We start from the raw sequence: 22,159 nt of genomic DNA, 5'->3' as shown, positions 1-22,159 counted from the left end.
GAACTTTCTTCCTCACTTCACCTTCCCACTCAACCCCATTAACATGTGCCAACTGCATGCACTCTTTCAGTACCTTTATGAAGCGTTCAACAACCCCATTAGATTCTGGGTGATAGAGAGCTGTTCTTTTATGTCTAATGTTCCTTTCTTTCAAGAAAGACTCAGTTGATTCAGAGAAAAACTGCACCCCATTATCAGTCAGTAACGTAGAAGGAAAACCCTTTCTCTCAAACAAGTCGTCTAGAAAGTTAATTATGTCTCTTGATTCAACTGAGTTCACAAATTTGATTTCAGGCCAATGCAAGTACATATCCATGTAGACCCAAACGTATTAGTCAACAGATTTTAGTCTGACTGGGCCTAAAATGTCCACAGCTATGTCAACCCAGGGACCAGAAGCCTCCTCCAGTGTGACCATGGGTTGAGTTCTATGTTTCAATACCTTATCAGAACGCGCACACACATGGCAATTTATTCCCTTTCTACCATCGCATCTATGGCAGGCCACCAGTAGGTATTCCTTGATCTCTTCTTTGTTTTGGAGATGCCCAAATGGCTTGAGTGGGCTTGATCAACGAGATTCTTTCTCAAGGTTACAGGTGGGAATAACTTGCTACCCCTCATCAGCAGCCCATCCACCACTGACAATTTATTCCGACATTTCTTCAACTTGTTCTTCCCTCACACCCCAACCATTCTTGATCTTGTTTAGTATTTCTTGCAAAATGATGTCCTTTGACAATTCTTCCTCCCACACCAACTCTGATATCATTCCTCCAGTAACAATACAGACCTTTATTTCTTCATCAGTCGCAATTTCTGCAAAACAGCCTCCTTCAATTGTCTCATCATCCTTTCCTGTGTCTACACATAGTCTTGAAAGGCAATCAGCCTAAACATTTAACGTCCCGGGCATGTAGGAAATTACGTACTCCAATTCTTGCAATGCCACTACCCACTTCCTGATTCTATGTGAGACCATATCAATCCCCTTTTTCGTAAATACCTCTCTGAGAGGTTTATGGTCAGTTACTATCTGAAATTTGTGTCCCCACAAAAACTTCCTCAATTTTCTCACTGCCCAAAATACACTAAGAGCCTCCTTTTCAACTACTGAGTCATTGAATTCTGCCCCTTTCAAACACCTTGATGCGAAAAGTATTGTCCTGATTTGACATTGTTATTTTTTTTTTTTGTGATAAGACCACCCCAAGTCCTTTGGAGCTGGCGTCTGTCATCAAGATAATTTCATCACGTGCATCAAAACTCCCTAAATCCGCCGCCTCATCCAGGCTGACCTTGATATCCTGATACTCTTTTTCACATACCTGATCCCACTTGAACTCTGCCCCTTTCTTTAATAACTGTCTCATGCAATATGTTCTTTCCGCAAAACGTGGAACAAATTTATTGTAGAACTCTGCCATCCCAAGAAACTTTTCTTCTTTGTTTTGTGGACTGGGTAGATTTTTAATAGTATCAACTAGACTCGCCTTGGGACGAATTCCTTTCGCCGAAATTTCATGACCCAAAATACTCTGTATTGGGAATGTTTATCCTACACTTCTCAGCTTTTAGCATTAGGCCATTGATTCGTAGTCTCTCTAAAACCAATCTTAGTCTGTCATTGTGTTCTACTAAGCTGGTCCCTGTGATTAGAAGATCGTCCTGATACACTTTCACCCCTTCCGTACCTTTGAAAATCTTTTCCTGGCCTTCTGAAATACCAATGCCGCTGAAATTAATCCAAACGGCATCCTAAGAAACTTAAAAGTGCCAAAAGGCGTTATAAAGGTGGTCAGTTCCTGGGAAGAACTATGCAGCTTTATCTGGTGATAAGCGGAAGTCAAATCTAGAGTTGAGAAATGCTTTGCCCCACCAAGGGAACACAACAACTCTGTTATGTTTGGGAGTGGATAGTGATCTATTATGTTTAAGTCTCTGAGATCAACACAGAGTCTGGGCTCGCCATTACCCTTCTTTGCCATAACTACAGGTGCCACCCATTCCGAAGCTTCGACTTCTTGAATGATCCCATTCATGACAAGTTTATCAATTTCAGCTTTCATTTTGTCCCTTACTAACAAGGGGACATTCCTTACCTTTGCTGTCTTGGGCAGTGCTCCAGGCTTAAGCCTAATCTGATGTACATAGTCCTTGAAACAGCCTAAATTCTTGCTGAACACATCTGGAAACTCGTTCACCCATACGCACACATCCTCAGACAGATTGAACTGCAGGGATGTCTTTAAGCCTAACCGGAGGGTCTTCATTTGGATCTAGCAGAATTCGCAGATCACGTTGGTGGAACCAACTGATTAAGGAGTCACCTTTTATGGAGATATACACTTTTGCTGGTATGAGGCGTCCCTTAAATTCTATACTCCCCCAAAAGTAATCCAGCAACTTGATTGGCTCACCTCCATAAACTTTAGGTCTCACATCCGGTTTTAATAAGTCAAGCGTTCCCTTTAGATACTGGTCATAGAATGTTTTCGGTACTAAAGTTATTTTTGCTCCAGAATCAAAGAGAATTTTGACTGGTTTACCTTTGACTAAGATGGACTCCACAGGACCATCAGAAGACCCAACTTTTGTTTGTAAAACCTGTACAACATTCACTGCCTCGGCATCACTCGCATGACTATCACACCATACCTCTCATTTTTGTTTTTTGTTATTCTTTAACCCGCAGCATTTTGCAAGGTGTCCGGTCTTACCACAGCTTTTACAGACCATCCTCCAAGCAGGACACGCCTTGTTATTGGCCATGTGGCCGATACCCCCACACCTAAAACATTTCCCAGAAAATGTGTTCTTTAACTTTACAGATTCGGCTCCATATCTATTGTCAATATGGCTACACTGTATTGTTTTCACAGTGGCTCCTTCTTCCTTCGTTGTGTCAACTAAGACAGTGTCTTTACGAAGAACTTCAACACATTTCCTGGAGTGTTCACAGGTTTTGGCTATAACTAAGACTTCATCCAGGGATGGGTTGTCCTTTTGCCACATGCACTCTTTTGCCTTCTCTAGAGAACAGCCCAGCATGACTTGGTCCCTTAACCGTTCCTCATAGGAATTTCCAAACACACAAGTAGAAGCAAGTCTTCTGAGTTCCGTTATATATTGTTCCGTTGTCTCACCTTGGTGTTGCATCCTCTTCCCAAACTGATACAGTTCGAGAACAGTACTTACTTTCGGTAAGTAATGCAAGTCCAGTTTCTTTACACATATGTCAAATTCATTAAGGCCGGTACAGTCACTATCCGAATGATCCGGGAGATTTTCAAAGACTTCCTGGCCCTCAGTGCCTAAGCAGTGCATTATTAAAGATGTCTTCCTTTCCGCACTCAATGAAGTTCCACACACCCTAGCATAGTTGTTAAAAACGTTTTTCCATTTTTGCCATGGAATGGGCGGATCACCAGGAGAAGACAGAAAGAACGGTACAGCTGGTACGAGTACCTTGTATGGTCAAAACAGTTGCTTTGTTAATAGCAGGATGTGTTAGTATGATGTGTTTTACACCGCAAGAAGAATAAAAATGTGACCAAGATGACCAAAATCTGTCCAGGATGCACAGAATTTGGTCTGAGATTAAAGTGTCTGATATGAGTGCATGCGCTATAGAAAGGATTCATACACTGAAAAAAAAATGTGAGAATGGGACACACTCACATATAAATGCGTCCAGTAGTGTCTCAGTTGCTAAGGAGACAGAGCAAAGGAGACGCGTTCAGTCATGAAGCATTTATTCGGCCTTGTTGCCGGTGAAAGACGCGTACAGCCAGAAAGCGTTGTTGGTTACTGTTGCCGGCCTGGAAAATGTGTTCAGTAGCGTCGGAGACGCGCTCAGTTGCTCGGCCCTCGGTGAAAGACGCGTACAGGCAACTGCGTCGTTGGTTACTGTTGCTAAGTGTGCGCACCTTTGGTCCTTAAGCGATAAATCTCGTGCGCGACCAAGCTCGAGTGGTGCAGATTTGACAAAAGATAAGGTACCTTGAATCTTCAATAGTGTTGCCTCGTTTACATAGTCCATAAATCACAATGGCCTCGTCGTGTTGTTAGGGCTCAGCTCATCAGTGTCAAGTTTCCTCAGTGCCGCCTGCACATCGCTCGTCGCCAAATGTAGGATGGTGAGTTGGCGGAAAGACAGAGAAGCACAGTAATCACACCAGCAGACGTAGCGATGAACGGGTGTTTTATTCAGGTAGACACAAGTTCAGCGTAAAGCCCTTCGCCAACCAACGACCTCTTCTCGCTTCCTCAACCATTGCCCCTCTTCACCTTCTACGCCGTTCTCCCCCTGCATTCCACACAGCGTTCTCCCACAACATTCCCACTCGTGCCAAGAACGCCCTTCTACATCGCTAGGATACCACACCAGCTTGGAGCCACACCCACCATTGACGCACAGCACCCTCACTGATTGAACACAGCACAGGCCCTTTAGGATTAAGCCCTGTGCTTCCCGAGGCCATGTAATAATCAGTGAGGATGCGCCTTTCTCAACTTGTCCCGGGATGTGGGATCGTAATTCCCTCTGTCATAAGCTGAGAAATGGGTGGTCTCACATGAAGCCCTGGACCAACTTGAGAGCCTCTCACAGCACGCTACTCAAATTCTGACTCCAGTCTCTTCAGCTAGTATGTTAAATGCCCACTCCCATGATTGTACCTACGATCGAATAAAGGTGTTAGATGACTAAGCCATGAAAGTCGAAGTAAAAGTCTTGCTATTTCTGTGGTGAAGGGGCCTGTATGGAAGTTCAACATCCTATCCTTTATCCCAGGGAGGGTATTCCGGGGAACAGATAGCAGTAGTCTTGTTTAGAATATTTACAGGCCTTTATCACCGCTAATCAGCTCACCGGCCTCTGGCTAACTTGCGGTTTGGTGCAGTTTAGTCCTTAACAGCCGATATCCCACAGAAGGTTAACCAGATGCAAGCAGATTAGCACTGCTTCTCAGTGGATTGTTCTTATACAGCCGATACAAGTAAGGAATGGAAGACACATGGCAGTCAAACTATGGTGTTCAAATATTTTTACAGTCCACAATATTACCACAAATTGCTTGCACCAAACATAAAGCTTTCAATCTCCCATATTTTGCAAAACATACAGTGTTCTTTTACAAGCTCAAATATGTCCCGATTTGAAAATGTGTGTCTGATTCACCAGTGGGGAAATTTCACTACATTTAGGAGGAATCGGTCACAGGGGATCAGACTAAAATTGTAAACAAGAAGAATAGATTTGTGCTGCTCCACTGTTGGCACTATATTTAATGTTTTTTTTGGTGAGCAAGCTTTATTCATCTGAAAACCTGCTCTCCAGCTTTTCTATCTCGGGCCCCATTAACACCCAACTGAGAGCACACACATTCCATTTAGAGGGGGTGGGCCAGGTTCATTGAAACCTGGAGGGCTCATTAGTTTTTGCAGTAAAATCGTAATATAAAAAAGACCCCAAAACGCAGCTTTTCCAAGATATTGGCATAAAATACCGGTCCTGAAAGAAAAGATCAGGTCGGGAGGAGAGGTGGTGTGCTGGCCCATCAGATCTCACATTTCAAAACACAGCAGTGAAGTGCACAGCACTTCATAACTGGTTCCCTTCGGTGTGCTTAGTCACCATAACACATTTTAAGGCCTGTTCTTACATTTTCCAAATAAATGTTTTCATATGTGTTTCACCAACTGATGCAAACTTACACTACAGTATCTGGATGGCACATGTTTTGCTCGCATATATGCTCTGTTTTTATAAACTACATAACCATGCCATAAAATATTGACTTTGGTATTGTGCCCTTTCTGTTCAAGTTGTGTACCAAGTGTTGCAAACATTAGAGCTTCACATGCGTTATTTTTTATTACTAGGGACCTTGATTTCAGGTGTTTTGTATTGCTGTATTGAGTATTGTGCATTATACATTGTTTAATTTTTACTTTTCCGACTTAAATTGGTACAGTGCATTTATTTTGTACATAAATATTTAGTACATAAGATATTATTAACAGGTGTGTTAATTAATTCCCTGATTCTTATTTACATCCACTCGTCCTTCTCCACCTGCCTGGATGTTTTAAATATTGTCTTTCTGAGGGTCATTCCCCGCCCCTGTTTTAATCTTGACCAGGACATCCAACTGATCTAGTAGAATAATTTGGCAGTGCAAACAGTGGTGAGAAGAGCGGCAGTGGCCTGGGAACAGCAACAATCAGGGTGGAGCTCAGTACAGTATTCTCAGATGCTTTAGTAAGGTGGGCAGCAGCTCCGGATACATAGTGGGATACATAGTCGGATACATAGACAGAGCCCAGCTGCAACTGAATCCAAAGCAGATGAATAAAATACTATGGGCTTTTTCCGGTCCCCAGGATCTTGTACTAAATCCATTATGGTCATGACAGTACAGGGCAGGCGCAGAAACAGAGGTTTGTTTTATCTGCACAAATGCATTTACAGCTTCTCTAAAGCACTGCAAATGTTTGGGACTATCTTTTGCCATGGCAGTGTACCAGATCAACCACCCTTTACAGTACTCAGCCATAACCAAGAAAAGTTTGTGCCTGGGAGGCAGTCGCTGGATGGAGCAACTTGCAAATGGCTTCAATCCTTTCCAAAAGGCAGTGCTGTCCCACAGAGATTTCATGATCAAGATAATGCATCCCAGGGAGGCAAATTTGCAGTTTCTGATGGATACAACTACCTGTGGATTCCTCACCTGATGAATACTCCCATGGCGCCAGCATTTGACGGAAATCTTCTTACTAGTCTCTGCACGTCGACGAGGACGTCACTCTAGCCCACGCGACGCCGTCTGACGTCATACAGGCAATAAGAAGTCCTCGCCGACGTGCCGATGACAGTTCCCTTTTTTCCGTGCATTCGAAACGGTTATCTTCGAGGGAGTTACTGTTACCTTCGTGGTTACAGTGTATTGTCTGCTGCGTAGTCTTCTCTGCGGTAACAATGTCTCAGAGGAAGTCGGGTTTCAAGCCCTGTCGAGAGTGTGGGGGCAAGATGTCAGTTACAGATCCTCACTCCGACTGTCTATGGTGTTTGAGCTCCGACCACGACGTCTCGACTTGCGATTCATGTCAACACATGAATCCGAAGGCCCTCAAAGAGCGCGAGGCCAAGTTATTCATGGCAAAGTCAAAGAAGAAGGAGAAACATCATAAGAAGTCTTCTTCGCCAAGGTCTCACCGGCGTCATCGAGACTCCCGGCGCCGTAGAGACTCACGACGTCACTCCAGCAAGGAGTCTCATTCGAGGTCACCTTCGGCTCGGCGTCGGAGGACTTGGGAGGTCAGCCCCACGGTCACGCCGCATCCATCGGCGCCGTTGCCCTCTCCGGCGTCACCGACTTCACCTGGTCAGGCGTCAGTGATTGAGGTGGTGCAGCCTCTTGTGTTTTCTCCGGCGTCGCAGACGTCGAGGCCGGCGTCGGGGTCGCCCTCGATCCAGGCACCCCAGTATCCGGTTTTTCCCACTCCTGGAGCCGATAGTACCGCGTTTCTTAATGCGATGTATACCATCTTTCAGCAGATGGCTCCAGGAGCTGCTCCGGCTGGTCCTTCGGGGCCCTTGGCCTTTTCGTTGGGTGATCCTGCGCCTCTTCGGCCGGCACCCTTTATGCCCTTTCTCCCTTTTGGGAATGTGGGCTCGGCGCCGGTGCCGGCGTCGGTGGCCGCTCCGGTGGCTTCGGATGTTTCGGCCCCGGAGGTTGCCCCTCCGTCGAAGTCAGGATTTTGCCCGGTGACTCCGGTTGGTCCATCGGCTCCAAGACCTCGTCCTCCGGCTCCTGCCTCGGCGCCGAAGCTGCCTGTGGCGCCGGACGCGGCGTCAGATGCTTCTGGAGATCGGCGCCGTTCTTCGATGTCGGCGGAGGCCATGTCGACTCCGCGTATCGAGGAGAGACTTCATTCGAGGAGGCGTGCTCTCCGTCTTTTAGAAGAACAAGAGTACCAGCGAGTCCTAGAGGAGGGAGAGATTGAGGACTCTGGAGACGGACTGCATGGTCTGGATACAGCCAGTGGGCTGGACACTTCCCCTGAGTGGGACCTTTCATCTCCAGGGGAATATACGGAGGAGGCTGCTTCCTTTCATGCTGTGGTGAGGAAGGCAGCGAGCTTTTTGGACCTGCCTTTGCCGGTGGCAGAGGCAAAGCAGAATTTGCTGACAGAGGTATTGCATCCGGCCTCTGCTGCAGCTGAGCCTCTCTTGCCATTTAATGAGGCTTTGCTGGATCCGGTGTTGGAGGTGTGGAAGAAGCCGGTGTCTTCCTCGGCCGTTCATAGGGCTGTGGCCAGGAGGTATCGAGCTGCACCATCTGACCCTGGCTTTCTCTCTAGACACCCTACGCCGGAGAGCTTGGTGGTGCAAGCCTCCTGTTCCTCAAAGTCAGCGCCTGGTTCCTTCCCGACGGTGCCTGGAGACAGAGACTCCAAGAAACTGGATGCGCAGTCCAAGAAAATATTTTCGTCATGCAGTTTGGCGTTGAAGGCCACCAACGCCACGTGCATTCTGGGGAGGTACATCCATGCGCTGATGGATGATATTTCGTCTTCATTCACGGAGCTTCCCCAGGGTCTTTTGGATGTGGTCTCGGACGCCCAGGCTGCCGCGACCCAGATTATCCAGTCTGGGCTGGACACGACCGACTCGGTGGCCAGGGCGATGGGCACGGCTGTGGTGGCAAGAAGACAGGCCTGGCTCCGAAACTCAGGGTTCTCTGCGGATGTGCAGTCGACCCTGCTGGACCTCCCGTTTGATGGGGACAGACTGTTTGGAGCCAAGGCAGATTCAGCCTTGGAACGATTTAAGGAGAGCAGAGCCACAGCCAAATCGTTAGGACTGCAAGCTCCTTCTTCCTCTGCCTCTTCTAGAATTTTCAGGAGGTTTCGGGGATTTGGGCGTGGCTCTTATTCCTCTTCCTTTCGGGGGAGGTTCCAGCAACCCGCCTCTTCCCTCCCCTATAGGTCATTTAGAGGGAGGGGGAGGGGTGGGGTCCGTACCAGAGGAGCCTCTCAACAGCACTCTGCCTCTTCCTCGTCCTCTGGAGGGGTGCAGCAGGGGAAGCAGCCTTAGGCTTCCACCGTTTCCCACTCACTCCTCTCCTGTAGGGGGAAGATTACAGCGTTTTCTCCACAAGTGGAAGTCTATCACAACGGACACTTGGGTTCTCGGCATTGTGGGAAAAGGCTACGCCCTTCCCTTTCGGGAGTTCCCGCCCCTCATCCCGCCCCGCCCATCTTATTGTTCAGAAGAACACCTCCTGTTGCTAGAACAGGAGGTTCAAGTCCTCCTTTCAAAGGGCGCGGTAGAGTTGGTCCCAGAGCAGGAAAAGGGTCGAGGTTGTTACTCAAGATACTTCCTGATTCCCAAAAAGGATGGTCAGTTGAGACCAATCCTGGATCTGAGGATCTTGAATTGGTTCCTCAAACAGGAAAAGTTCAAGATGCTGACCCTAGCACAGGTGCTTTTGGCGTTGAACAAGGAAGATTGGATGGTGTCTGTCGACTTGCAGGATGCTTACTTTCATATCCCGATACTCAAGTCGCACAGGAAGTATCTCCGGTTTGTGGTAGGGTCGCAGCACTATCAGTTTGCGGTCCTCCCGTTTGGTCTTACTTCAGCACCTCGAGTCTTCACAAAGGTGATGTCAGTGGTTGCGGCGGAGCTCAGAAGGAAGGGGATAGCAGTATTCCCTTACTTGGACGACTGGTTGATCAAAGCCAAGTCCCCGGAGCTTGTGTCGCATCATCTGCAGTCAACAACCCAGTTGTTGTTCGACCTGGGCTTTTCGGTGAACGTGCCCAAATCTCACCTGGAGCCCTCTCAGCGCCTCCTGTTCATAGGGGCAGTACTGGATACAACATTGAGTCGAGCCTTTCCTCCGCCTCAGCGGATTCAAGATATTCAGGAATTGGTTCCAATGTTTCGAAATGGAGCGGTAGTTCCAGTCCTCAAGGTCCTTCGTCTGCTCGGTCTGTTCGCCTCCTGCATTCTGTTGGTCACGCATGCTCGCTGGCACATGAGGGCTCTTCAGTGGTGCCTCCGAAGGCAGTGGTCTCAACACAAGGGAGATTTAGAAGGTACTGTCAAGATCTCCAGAGATGCTACTGTGGAATTGAAGTGGTGGATTGCGGGCAACAATCTTTCACAGGGGAAGCCGTTCGCGCAGTCGCCACCAGTGGCCACGGTAATAACGGATGCCTCCACCCTAGGATGGGGAGCTCATCTGGGGGATCTGGAGATCAAAGGGCTTTGGTCTCCAGAGGAACAGGTGTTTCATATCAATCTGTTGGAGTTACGGGCTGTACGTTTGGCTCTCAAGGCCTTCCTCCCATCCCTTCGTGGTCAGTCGGTACAGGTCCTGACGGACAATACTACCACGATGTGGTACATAAACAAACAGGGAGGAGTAGGGTCGTACCTTCTCTGCAGAGAAGCTCTTCGGCTATGGTCCTGGGCAAAGGACCATCAGATTTGCTTGGTGGCAAATCATCTGGCCGGGGTCTTGAATGTACGTGCGGACAGTCTCAGTCGCCAATTCTCGGCAGACCACGAGTGGCGTCTCCATCCAGATCAAGTCTGTTTAATCTTCCAGATGTGGGGGTTTCCTCGGATAGATCTGTTTGCCACTCGGGAGAACGCGCATTGCCCGTTATTCTGCAGCCTCCAGTATCCGATGCAGGGAGCGTTGGGGGGCGCGTTTCAGATAACCTGGTGCGACCAGTTGCTTTACGCGTTTCCCCCCATACCCTTGATTCCCCGAGTGTTGAGGAAAATTCGCCAAGACCGGGCCCAAGTCATCTTAATAGCTCCGGATTGGCCAAGGAGGGTATGGTACTCCGACCTTCTCCAACTCTCACTGTGCCCTCCGCTCCGTCTCCCTCTCAGGGCAGACCTCCTCTCGCAGTCGCAGGGGCAGGTTTTACACCCCAACCTCCAGAGTCTGCACCTACATGCTTGGAGATTGAACGGGGCAACCTGAGTTCCTTCTCTCTCCCGCCTGATGTAGTGGATGTTATCTTAGCGGCCAGGCGACACTCCACTAAATCTATCTACGCTAATAGGTGGTCTAAATTTGTTATGTGGTGTGGAGAGAGACAGATTGATCCCTTACATGCTCATCTGTCACATGTTTTGTCTTTTGCACTGTCTCTAGCGCAGAAAGGTTGTGCAGTAGCTACCATTAAGGGTTATTTGTCGGCCTTGTCAGCCTTCATTTGTCTTCCAGACCAACCATCGTTATTTAAATCCCCTATTGTTCTCAGATTCTTGAAAGGTCTTCTGAATCAATATCCTCCAAAACCATTCGTTATGCCTCAATGGGATTTGTCCTTGGTCCTGACTTTCCTTATGGGGTCCCCTTTTGAGCCTATGCATTCTTGCCCCTTAAGGTATTTGGTTATTAAAACAGTATTCCTGGTAGCTATAACATCTGCAAGGAGAGTGAGTGAGTTGCAGGCCTTATCGGTTAAACCCCCTTATATAACGTTTTATGGGGATAAGGTGGTGTTGAGGACCAAGGCTGCTTTCCTTCCGAAGGTTGTTTCACCCTTCCATTTGGCTCAGACAATCACTTTGTCCACGTTTTATCCTCCGCCTCATCCTTCAAAGGAGGAAGAAAGACTACATCGCCTGGACCCAAAAAGGGCGTTGAGCTTCTATATCGACAGAATGAAGGATATCAGGCTGGAGGATCAGCTGTTTGTCGGATACGTGGGCAAGAGGAGAGGAAAGGCAGTCCACAAGAGAACACTCTCCAGGTGGGTTGTTCTTTGCATTAAAATCTGTTACTCTTTGGCAAAGAAGGATCCGCCTGAGGGCATTAGAGCTCACTCCACCAGAGCTAAGTCGGCCTCTTCGGCCTTGGCCAGGGGTGTTCCTGTGGTTGACATCTGCAAGGCCGCAACTTGGTCGTCCCTTCACACTTTTGTGAAACATTACTGTTTGGACTCTGAGGTCAGAAGGGACGGTCATTTTGCACGGTCAGTGCTGCAGGATTTCTTGGTTTGACCATTTAGGCACCCACCGCCGGGCGTGGTACTGCTTTGGGACTCTATTCATCAGGTGAGGAATCCACAGGTAGTTGTATCCATCAGAAGAACGAGTTACTTACCTTCGGTAACGACTTTTCTGGTGGATACATTAGCTACCTGTGGATTCCTCACGGTCCCACCCGCCTCCCCGTTGCCTTTTTGGTCTCTCCAAGCAATCCTTGAGTGTGCTCCTTTTGGTCTTCAAAGTTGCAATACATTTTGCATGTATGATATTTGTATATATGTGTATATTTATATATAAATCTATATATATATTGGGTATATACATGATTCGTATGTATAAATATATTTATTTGTTTAAAAAAAAAAAAAAAAAAAAGGTTATATTAAATCTACAGCTATTTTATTGCAATGTTGTGTGATTTACAATATTAAGAGATGTTGCTTTGCTCTTTCATTGCATTGGGTTATTATTATTATTCTCATGCACGTAAAAAATGTTGGTACTGTCATCGGCACGTCGGCGAGGACTTCTTATTGCCTGTATGACGTCAGACGGCGTCGCGTGGGCTAGAGTGACGTCCTCGTCGACGTGCAGAGACTAGTAAGAAGATTTCCGTCAAATGCTGGCGCCATGGGAGTATTCATCAGGTGAGGAATCCACAGGTAGCTAATGTATCCACCAGAAAAGTCGTTACCGAAGGTAAGTAACTCGTTCTTCTCCTTTGAAGCCTTATACCCCTTTGTAGACAAATGAGTGAGGAGGCAGACTGAGTCAACCTTGCACTGATATAAATTGAGAGGACAGCAATAAATCATCAGTATGCTGCACCATTCCCATGGGAAAGACCAAGTGTCCAATCTTACTTTAAAGCTTGGCAGAAGAACAAACTGAGGGGTCCCCAGCGACAATAGTTTGGATTAATCGCATGCAGATACTGCACAAATTTGTACAGATCGGTCTTGCCTTCAGGAAGAATTGGCTTGCTACATATGCATTACCAAAAATATTTAGCTGTTACTGTACTTTTTATACCAGCTTGACAGTTTGTTCCATACAGTGGAGCTAGCACTTTCTAGGTCGAGCGTAAGCGTTCAACTTGGTGTATACTTAAATATACTTATACTGTGGGTTTAAAGCAATTTCATTTGTTGGTTGCAGTGTCCTTTAAAATTTCTTGCTTGTTAGTGGTGAGTTCTGCCTTTTTCTTCCTCCTTTTTCTGTTTCAGAGCAGTGACCAACTACTGTATTATTTCACTTTGGTTTCTTTATTGCTGTGATGGACTATTTTTGACTGCTCTTTAGTGCTCCCCTTTCACTGCGGATGTTTTAGGCTGGTAGCTGCCTGTGTTTTATTACAGCATTCCGTTCCTCCCACCTCCTCCCATGTCGCTGACATTTGTTTTGGGTTTATTCCAGTGCTGACCTCATTTACCTCTGGCTCCTAAAAAAAAGCCTTATTTTACTATACAAACACCTGGTCGATTAGCTCACTGGTAGAATGTAGCTAAACCTAGAAGCAGTGATCTGAAACTTGCTTAGCATCGCATTGCATCGCAGAGAGTCTATCTGTCCAGAGCCCCTCCCTGCCAGCACTCATGGCATCCACACACACGGCATTGCTTATATCCTTTATTGGGGCCATAGAGCCTTCTCCGGCTTCTCTGCTAACTTCATTAGAGCTTTGTTGAAATGTGAGGCAAAAATGCTTGCAAGGTGTTTGTTTCTGTTAAAATACAAACACTGTCCTTGGCCCGAAGGGTGAAATTCCCTTTCTGTTCACATTCAGTATATTTTTCACTTTGTTTGCTTTGCCAACATTGTAGACCGGCCTGCCTTCTGTTTACCTTGTTTTTTTGTTCTTTTCCTGTCCTCGGTTTTGCCAGCGGTGGTGGGTGATAACCAGGCTCAAACTCAGTTACATGGAGACAAGCTACTTTCAAGACAAACTGATCTGCCTATGTATTGTGGAATTTCAAGCGTAGGGGTCCACCTGAGCCCAGTGCCTTCCCAGTTAGTAGCCCCACCAAAACCCCTTACCAAGCTATAACTTGTTAACTTCATCATTCTCCAAAAAATGCATGTGATACGAAATATAAAAATATAAATGCATTTAATAGGAATTTGTAATGTCATGCTGTCTTTCATTAGCCAAGTCACAGTGAGATTCCATATAGAAATGTCTTCTTGCGCCACCTGCTGAGGCCTGAGAATCGAATGCTTGAATTTATCGCATGATCTGATTCACAAACACAGCAAAGCAAACTGAAGTCGGTCAAGATTGCGGATATCAAATGGGCGATTACCCACAAAGTCTCACATAAGCAATGGGCAGCGGTCGAAGTCATTTAAAAAAGTATGGGAACTGTGATATGTGGGCAGGTTGAGTGAGCGTGGGGATGGGGATTTAAGGGGTGGCTAAAACATCAAATAAGTACATATAAAATAAAGCATAAAGCTTAAATACAAAATGAATGCAAGTTAAGTTAATCAGTCGGAAATCTGTACTGTGTGAAACCACTGCAGACATCTGTGTCTGTAACTTGAGAGCCACAGATTTGAATCCTAGTTTGGGCAGTAGAGAATAGTGACTTGTATATGTTTAGTGCTAAGAGATCCCAGTCTGTGACAGAAAGCACTGTGAATATTTAAGTCATCACTTTAAGCTTGTCTATCTGTGGGCTTTTAACCACGCCCACTGCACACCCATCACTATCACTCGTTCATGGGATTGTGTTTCAAAAATCCTTTATCATTGGTAAATACTTAACACTTGTCCCTCCTTGGGGCAGTTTTGTTACCGCCTTGGCCATAGATCCTGTTACCTGGATAATTGCACGTTTGCCGATACGTTTGACTGCGAGCGAACTTCTTTTTCCCTTTGTGTGTCTCCTTCGCTCATGCTTATGGCGGCCATGGTGCTTTGAATCTGCTTGCAAATGTCAACTGTTTTACTTTTCATTTTCAATTTATGTGGCAAGAAAAGCCCAGTTAGGAATTTACAACGCTAATAGCTCTAACTGGAGCAAACGCGAGACCCATTGCATTGCAAATGCTTGTTTTATATGCAGTAATGCTAAGGCTATAGTGCTTTTTAAGCAGATATAAAAACGAAATCACAATTTTTAATACAAACAGGGTTGTATAAGAGTTTACACCTTTAGGGTAGACCATGACTGGCCAATTTCACAGGTTTTTGGTGGATCTTGCATTACTTTCTTTAATGTACACTTGCCACCATGTACATATATGCATACAAATAAATGCACATAGTCCGACATTATTTTCTATATGTGTGCTAGCTAGCAACTGGATTTTTAGTTTACAGAGGCTGTTAGATAGGAGTGTGCATTCCGGCAGCACACCTTGGCTAAATTAAATAAAAGAACACATCATTTAATTGTATCCCTCTGAAGTCTTCAGAACCATGTTTCGAGGTGCTAAACGAAAACTTAATCACATCTTCCCAATGAACTTTGTAATGTAAAAGGTGACCTTTTTCAAGGGTCAAATATAAAAGAGAAAATGAAATTCAAAATGAATTGAAGTGATTGGTTACGCTAAATTATTTTTCTGCTGCAGAGTTTATTCAACCTATGTTTTGGAGGAAGAATGGTGCAGGTACACTTAACAAAAAACATATTCACTCATGTTAAATTATGGAAAAGATATGTCTGAGGACAGAGTCTTCATACAAGAGCCATTCCGGGGGGGGGGCAATATTTTATTACATCATTCAGTGTCCGCATTCTAGACACCAGCTCAAACATTAAGGCATATAGGGAATTGGTGGGGGTGCTGCAGGATACTGCAATACACCAAGCCTTTTAAGTTACTTTTGGAGATAATACATGTGAATGAAAAATGTGTGGTTATGAAACCCATCTTCCTGTTATCCCCTGACCTACCCTAGAGCTCTCCATTGTGATGCAGAGTTCTAGTGCAGAGCAGCTACTCAAGGAGTGTGAGGTCCTATTAGATTCAGTAAGTCACACATATGCAGCGATGCCATTTTGCTGCTCTTTAAATATAAAATCTTTAGTCCTATCAGTTTCACCCCTTAAGAGTCTCTTTCCACCTGTTAATTGAGGATCATTTATTGCAAGTAATCGCTCTGTATTTCATACCAGAAATATTGTTTCCATAGATTACTGTGTGCTGCTGCTGTTGCCCTTTCATAACACTGAAAATAACCAGTGTTTTTACTCTACTTATTGCTACCTCTTATGAGTAAAAGAATATACATGAACCATTGATTATAATAAACATATGTTAATCTAAAAAAAAAAAATCCGTTGAAGTTAATAATCTGGTAAAGCACCTGACGTTTTTAAAAAGTATAGTACACCCTGCACATTGGCTAATTATGGGTGATTTTAACCTCTACTTATTTCATAATCCTGGTGAGGACTGCACAAGTTACCGGAGAATGGTACACTATTGAATGCCTTGCACGAACAAAGGAAACTTCTAAAAAGAAAATGTGGTCTTTTAAAAAAACATCAGCAGGAAACCCTCTGGGCCAAGTTACACTACGCGTCGAAATCTCCAAACTCAAAGATTCTGAAAGTTAATTCCATTTTAAAGGGTTTGAAAGCAGCCAACAATGGCAATATAACTGAAGGAGTTTGGGTGGACCACCTCAAGTCACAGCCAAGAGAGCTTCCCACTGGAGAAGCACTTTAACTCACTGGGAGTCCAACACTTGGGAACCCAACGCCCATAACACCTTGACAATCACACTGCTAGAGATAGTAAAAATCATCGGGAGGTCGCGAATGGGTTGCGCGCCTGGGCCCAATGGTCTACCACAAGCTTTGTTTAAACAAGGAACAGAAAGATGGGCAGATTTCCTGTCTCCAATGTTCAGTCACATGCTTATAACTGGGATTGTGCCGGCAAGTTGGAAGGGCTCAATAATCCACCCCAAATACAAGGGAGAGAAGGCTGCCTCTCCAAGCAATTACAGACTAATTGCCCTTCTGGACGTCCACCTCAAGTACTTTTAGGTATGTTTGCTGCAGCATTTAGAGGCATGGACTGCAGATAACCACATACTCCCCATAAATCAAAGCAGATTTACCAAGAACCAGGGAACGTTAACAAACCTTATGGCACTGGGGCTGATTATCAACAGAGCAAAGGCAATTAGTGTTCCCACATACTTGTGTTTTGTTGATTTGAAAGCTGCCCTTCATTGCGTCCCCCGCTGTAAACTGTGGGCAAAACTACAGCAATGGGGGCTGCCAGCACCCATTTTAAATGCCATTCTATTGATTTATTTGGATACATGGGTGAAGGTTAAACTTGGGGGAGGTTCGTATCTATCTAGGGCAGTCAAAGCGACAGTTGGGTTAAAACAAGGCTGTGTTCTGGTACCAGTTCTTTTCAATCTGTACATAGCAGGCCTCTCTACCAATTTAAACAATCAGTCGGCTCACTCCCCCTCCCTTGGTGGTCAACAATTATCCAACATGCTATATGCAGATGATCTGATATTGCTTAGTTACACTACAATTGGCATACAAAAACTGTTGAACAACCTAGAAGGATATGCTAGAATAAATTAATTAGAAATAAATCAAAATAAAACTAAAATGATCGCCCTTAATTGTAGACCCTCTAGCCAACACGTGGTATCTGAACGGGAAGATCATAGAGGAAGTAACCTCGTACAGATACCTAGGAGTTATGATAGATGCAAGAGGCATCTATGTGCCCCAAAAAGAAGCGATAAAAAGCAAAGCACAAGCATTAACTCATGCCTTTGGCATGCTTGCAAATACCATTCGTGGCCACACTTTGAATCCACTCACTGCCCTAATGAGAGCAAAATTACTTCCAACTCTCGCCTAGAGAACTGAATTAATGAGGGTGACGGAGGAAGATCTTTTGGACAAACTTCTGGTAAAGGCATATAAACGTGACTTTGGGCTACTGGGACATGCTTCCCCGGCCCAGGTCAGACTGGAATTTATGCTGGTCAAACAGTCACTGGCTCGACTCTCCGCATATATTAAATGTTGCTAAAAATGATGTTATCCCACAAGGGGGACGCTGGCTAACCTAGTGTGGCAGGAAATTAACATGGAAAAAGGTAACAGTAATTATAAAAACTATCTGGAACAAAGCCTAACACAGCTAAATCTAGTTGATGTATGGGATCAGTTGCTTCCTAGCCCAGCCTTTAATAAAGCAGTGAACAAAATTAGCACATTACATAGCTGGATAGAAGATAGGAAAGAATTGGCCAAAAGGTCTCATGGCTGGTTGGTTCTTAACTCATAAAATATTCAAAGAATCACCATTATTGGCTGCCCCCTACTCACTAAAAATTAAACAACCCTTTTTAAAACGAAGGCTGGGCGATAGTCCAACGCTAGACCTAATGCCAAAATGGAATAAGGTATCGCAAATAGACAACCAGGAATGCCGCCCCATGTCATCTGGCGGTAGAAATCCTAGTGCATGTGGTCTGTATCTGCCCAGCTTTGGCTACAAAAAGAAGACAAATACTGAAGAAAGAACTAAATGAGTTAGGGGTTAGATCGTGTAGACAAGCTCTAATTGAAGCACTTAACCCTAGCAACACAATACTGAATATCGGGCTTGTCCAATTTTTGGAAATTTTTCTCTTTCATCACCCCGCCAGAAACTAGTGGATAGAATCCACACCAGGGGTGTTGAAACATTTTTTTTACGAAACATTGGGACCAACGACTGTGGAAAAAACAGGGTGGAAAGAGGCAGGGCGGTTCCTCCATGTATGTATGTATGTTTTTAATCTCCCTTGCAACAAATTTCTATACTCTCAGTTGGCGCTAAGTGGGGACATCCTGCCCAACACACTAATTATGTCATGTTTTATGTTCTACAAATGTTATTATTGTATTTATAATGTTTTGCGTAATTCTATGTAGAAGGAATGCTTTTTATGGTTTTAATTAACTAATAAAATAAACTACCTCTTATGAGTGAATTGCAGGTTGTGTCTTATCTTACTGAGCTGTCTTAGACTAGAAATCCGGTTTCTGAATGTGAGATGCATATCGTGGAGGTGGTACCTTCCAGGGCTCTGGCCGGCGAAACATATGCCTGATGTCTAGAATTCCCTCACAAATAACAAATCCATCCTGCTGAACTGTGCGTGAGGAGAACAAACAGTTCATTAAAACCATTGACCTCTCCCGAAAGAAGAAAAAACACAAACATGTTCTCTAACGGGTGCTGAAGTAACTTGGATTGTGAAACCGGATTGCAGGTGGCCTTGCTGGGCTTGAGAGCCACAAGGCAGGAATCCCAAGTCAGTTAAATGCAAGAGAGAGAGTGCATATCATGTCTATACACAGCATTCTACAAAATAACAAGCAATGGCAAAGCCAGTAGGGCGGGCTTTTTCAAATTATTGGCTTTGCCAGTGCCTTTTGCCAATGTTGTTCAGCACTGTCAATAAGTAAATGTTTTTTGCTGAAGAGAAAAGTGTAGTGATTTGTGCGTACATAATGGCGCTATAGCGGGGCTGGCAAGATGACGTGTATTCATGTGTCCCCAAACATGTTCACCCATGTGGTAATATAAGGCCGCCCTTTTGATTTCCTATTTCTTTTTTTAATTTAGTATTCCAATGTGGTGTAAACTAATCTTCGCGTGGTAAATACTAAATAAATGCATGTAAGAAAAATTGGGGAAAGCAGTGGGCGAGCTGGGGAGGGAGCAACACAGCATGCATAGGGAAACTTTGTGGGGGGGGAGTAGAACACGAGGGAGAGCAAGAAAACACATGCACTAGTTTCATCTGAATGTTGGGTATTACTTCCTTAATTCGTAGCACTGAAGAGGATGAAGCGAAAGGAGCAGCTGCCACTGTGAACATCCCATTGGAAAAATGTATCCTTTGCTTACTAAGTGTCAATCGCTTATCAGTATGTTTTTTAATATTTTTTCTAACTCTCAAAGTGCATGCTTAATATTTCTTCGGTGAAATAGAAAGCATGATTTCTGCTATCCTTTGTACCTGAAGTAAGTATTCCAAGTGGCTTTCATCTTGCAAATCCACTCAAACTTGTTTACTGGTATGTTATACCAGTGACACAATGATGCCATTAACTGAATGGAATTCTGGGCCACTTCTTAAACGTTGATGGCATTAGACCTAAGTAGAGTATGTGTGAACCTCTACTTACGAATCTTCATCTGAAACTCAGCCTCGTTCCTGGATGTTCATTTTATAGAGTCATGCTAAAGTTCCTATTCATAATCTTTAAAGTATTTTCGCAGGTGGGTTTTCATGCGGTGAATAGTGTGGTGAAAAAAAGTCTGACAGTCATCCAGTCGAAGAGTAGACAAGATAATGGTTAAAGTTAACTCTGAAGAAAGTGGCATGGCTTAAATGTTGGAAGACCCAGAAACTTTGTAAACTATGGATAGGTGAAAAATCGTAATTAGGCAAGATATTGTTTTCACACCAATAATCAGTAGTTGCATGTTTCACGGGAAGAACATATCAAGTCATTCAATTAACAAGGCATGCATCTACTTATTTCGTAGCTTAAAAAAGGGCCTTTTTGATGGGTAACTAAACCGGTCTACTGTGCAGGAAGTCAGGATGTGACAATCAGCGAACTTTCCTCTTAACTGAATTTCAGCTCTGTTTAAAAATACAAATGTGGATGACGTCATCAATGCAAGGAAGATTGAAAAAGAGTCCCTTCGAGAGGAATCTCAGAAGAAGAAGGAGCAGGACAAGCTTCAGAGAGAGAAGGATAAACTGGTTAAGCAAGAGCGTAAGGAAAAGGAAAAAAAAAGAACACAGAAGGGGGAACGCAAGCGATAACACACCTGCACAAAGACTTGCCAGGACTTTCCAAGAGTTTAACGCTGTGCTGTATAAGTAAATTCAAACATCAGTTGGGTTAGAACATATGAACATTAACAACAAAGATCCAATACATTTTTATGCAAGGTGTGCCAAGTGATGATATATACTGTATCTTGTTTCCAATATATCTGTACCAAAGGACTACAGTATGGTACATCATTTTACTCCCAAATCGGAGTTTGTTTACTATTCAGACACCGAAAGAGCCCAGTGGAAGATAATTTTTATACCAGGAACTGGTGCCACCAGTCCCGTGGAATTGTTTCTTTGCTTCCAGAAGACGCTCAGAACGCTTCTTTAATGCGGCCTGACTTTTACTGTACTCCCCAGTCAGACGAGCTTGTCACAAATCTTGCCTTCACATCTATGTGAATTATGTATTTTTATTATGAAAACAAATTCTCCTTTCATAAGTGTGCAAGTTTGTGTGCATGAAGATTTTCAGTGTGTTGAGTCATTTTTAAATCTCATTGTTTGCCGGGCTCCTGGTCTTCCAAAGTGTCTTAACTGCAACTTTCAAACCATTATTGTGTGGATCTCGTTTCATTCGAGAACGTCCCAAGATCCTGATTAAATAAAATTGATTCATACCTAGTTATAACGTTTCTTTTATTTGCAGTTACACCATTGTCCAGTTGTATTGTTTCAGGTGATTCCAGTTTAATGTGGATGCCAGTCTGTTAATTCATGCTTCATTGATTTCACTTAAATTGTACAGTTTTTAAAATGTTGCTTTCCATGCAAATATAGTTTGGTGTACCTCAGGTATGCCTGAGAAGGTGTCATTGCCAATGTGGTATGGAGAAAGCTGAATTTGAGCCACTTTAGAAACTTTGACAAAAAACACTAGCTTCTGGTCATATTTTTCTGACAATCCAAATTTTGAAAATGACTGTGAATAATGACTTCCTTTTATCAGTGTAGTTGTGTTCTTTCATGGTTTTTAGGTCTTGCTTATGCGGGAGATTGTATACCAGGGGCTTGCAGCCTGCCCATTGCTTAACATTCATTGGTTTCATTGTCACTCTTTTTTGCTGCTTTGTAATTGGCCAGCGCGTACTGACTTCAGTTCCACTTCTTACAGCTGGAGCATGGACCAAGTACAGATTGCTTCAGCTTGACTTCTGTCCTTTCACTGATCGCACTGCGATTGAGGTACTATTATTTTCAATTATTCCCTGTCGTCCTTGTTGAATCTCTTGCCACTTGTAGCTGTTTTACTGTTCCACACACACTTCAAAGAAGCACATGTCCTG

The 22,159-nt window shown here is 44.4% G+C and overlaps 1 protein-coding gene across 1 annotated transcript in view; it reads left to right on the top strand.

The window, feature by feature from the left end:
* CCDC43 (coiled-coil domain containing 43) overlaps nucleotides 1-21,497 on the top strand; it is a 71,036-nt gene extending 49,539 nt beyond the window's left edge. The window contains exons 4-5 of the mRNA XM_069237922.1: nucleotides 19,857-19,912; nucleotides 20,671-21,497. Coding sequence (XP_069094023.1) covers nucleotides 19,857-19,912; nucleotides 20,671-20,858 — 244 coding nt within the window. The 3' untranslated portion in view covers nucleotides 20,859-21,497. The remainder of the gene's footprint in view (nucleotides 1-19,856; nucleotides 19,913-20,670) is intronic.
* The last annotated feature ends 662 nt before the right edge of the window (nucleotides 21,498-22,159 follow it).

This window comes from Pleurodeles waltl, chromosome 6, assembly GCF_031143425.1.
Source record: "Pleurodeles waltl isolate 20211129_DDA chromosome 6, aPleWal1.hap1.20221129, whole genome shotgun sequence".
Classification (NCBI taxonomy): Eukaryota; Metazoa; Chordata; class Amphibia; order Caudata; family Salamandridae; genus Pleurodeles; species Pleurodeles waltl.
This window is presented reverse-complemented; position numbering and strand designations above follow the sequence as displayed.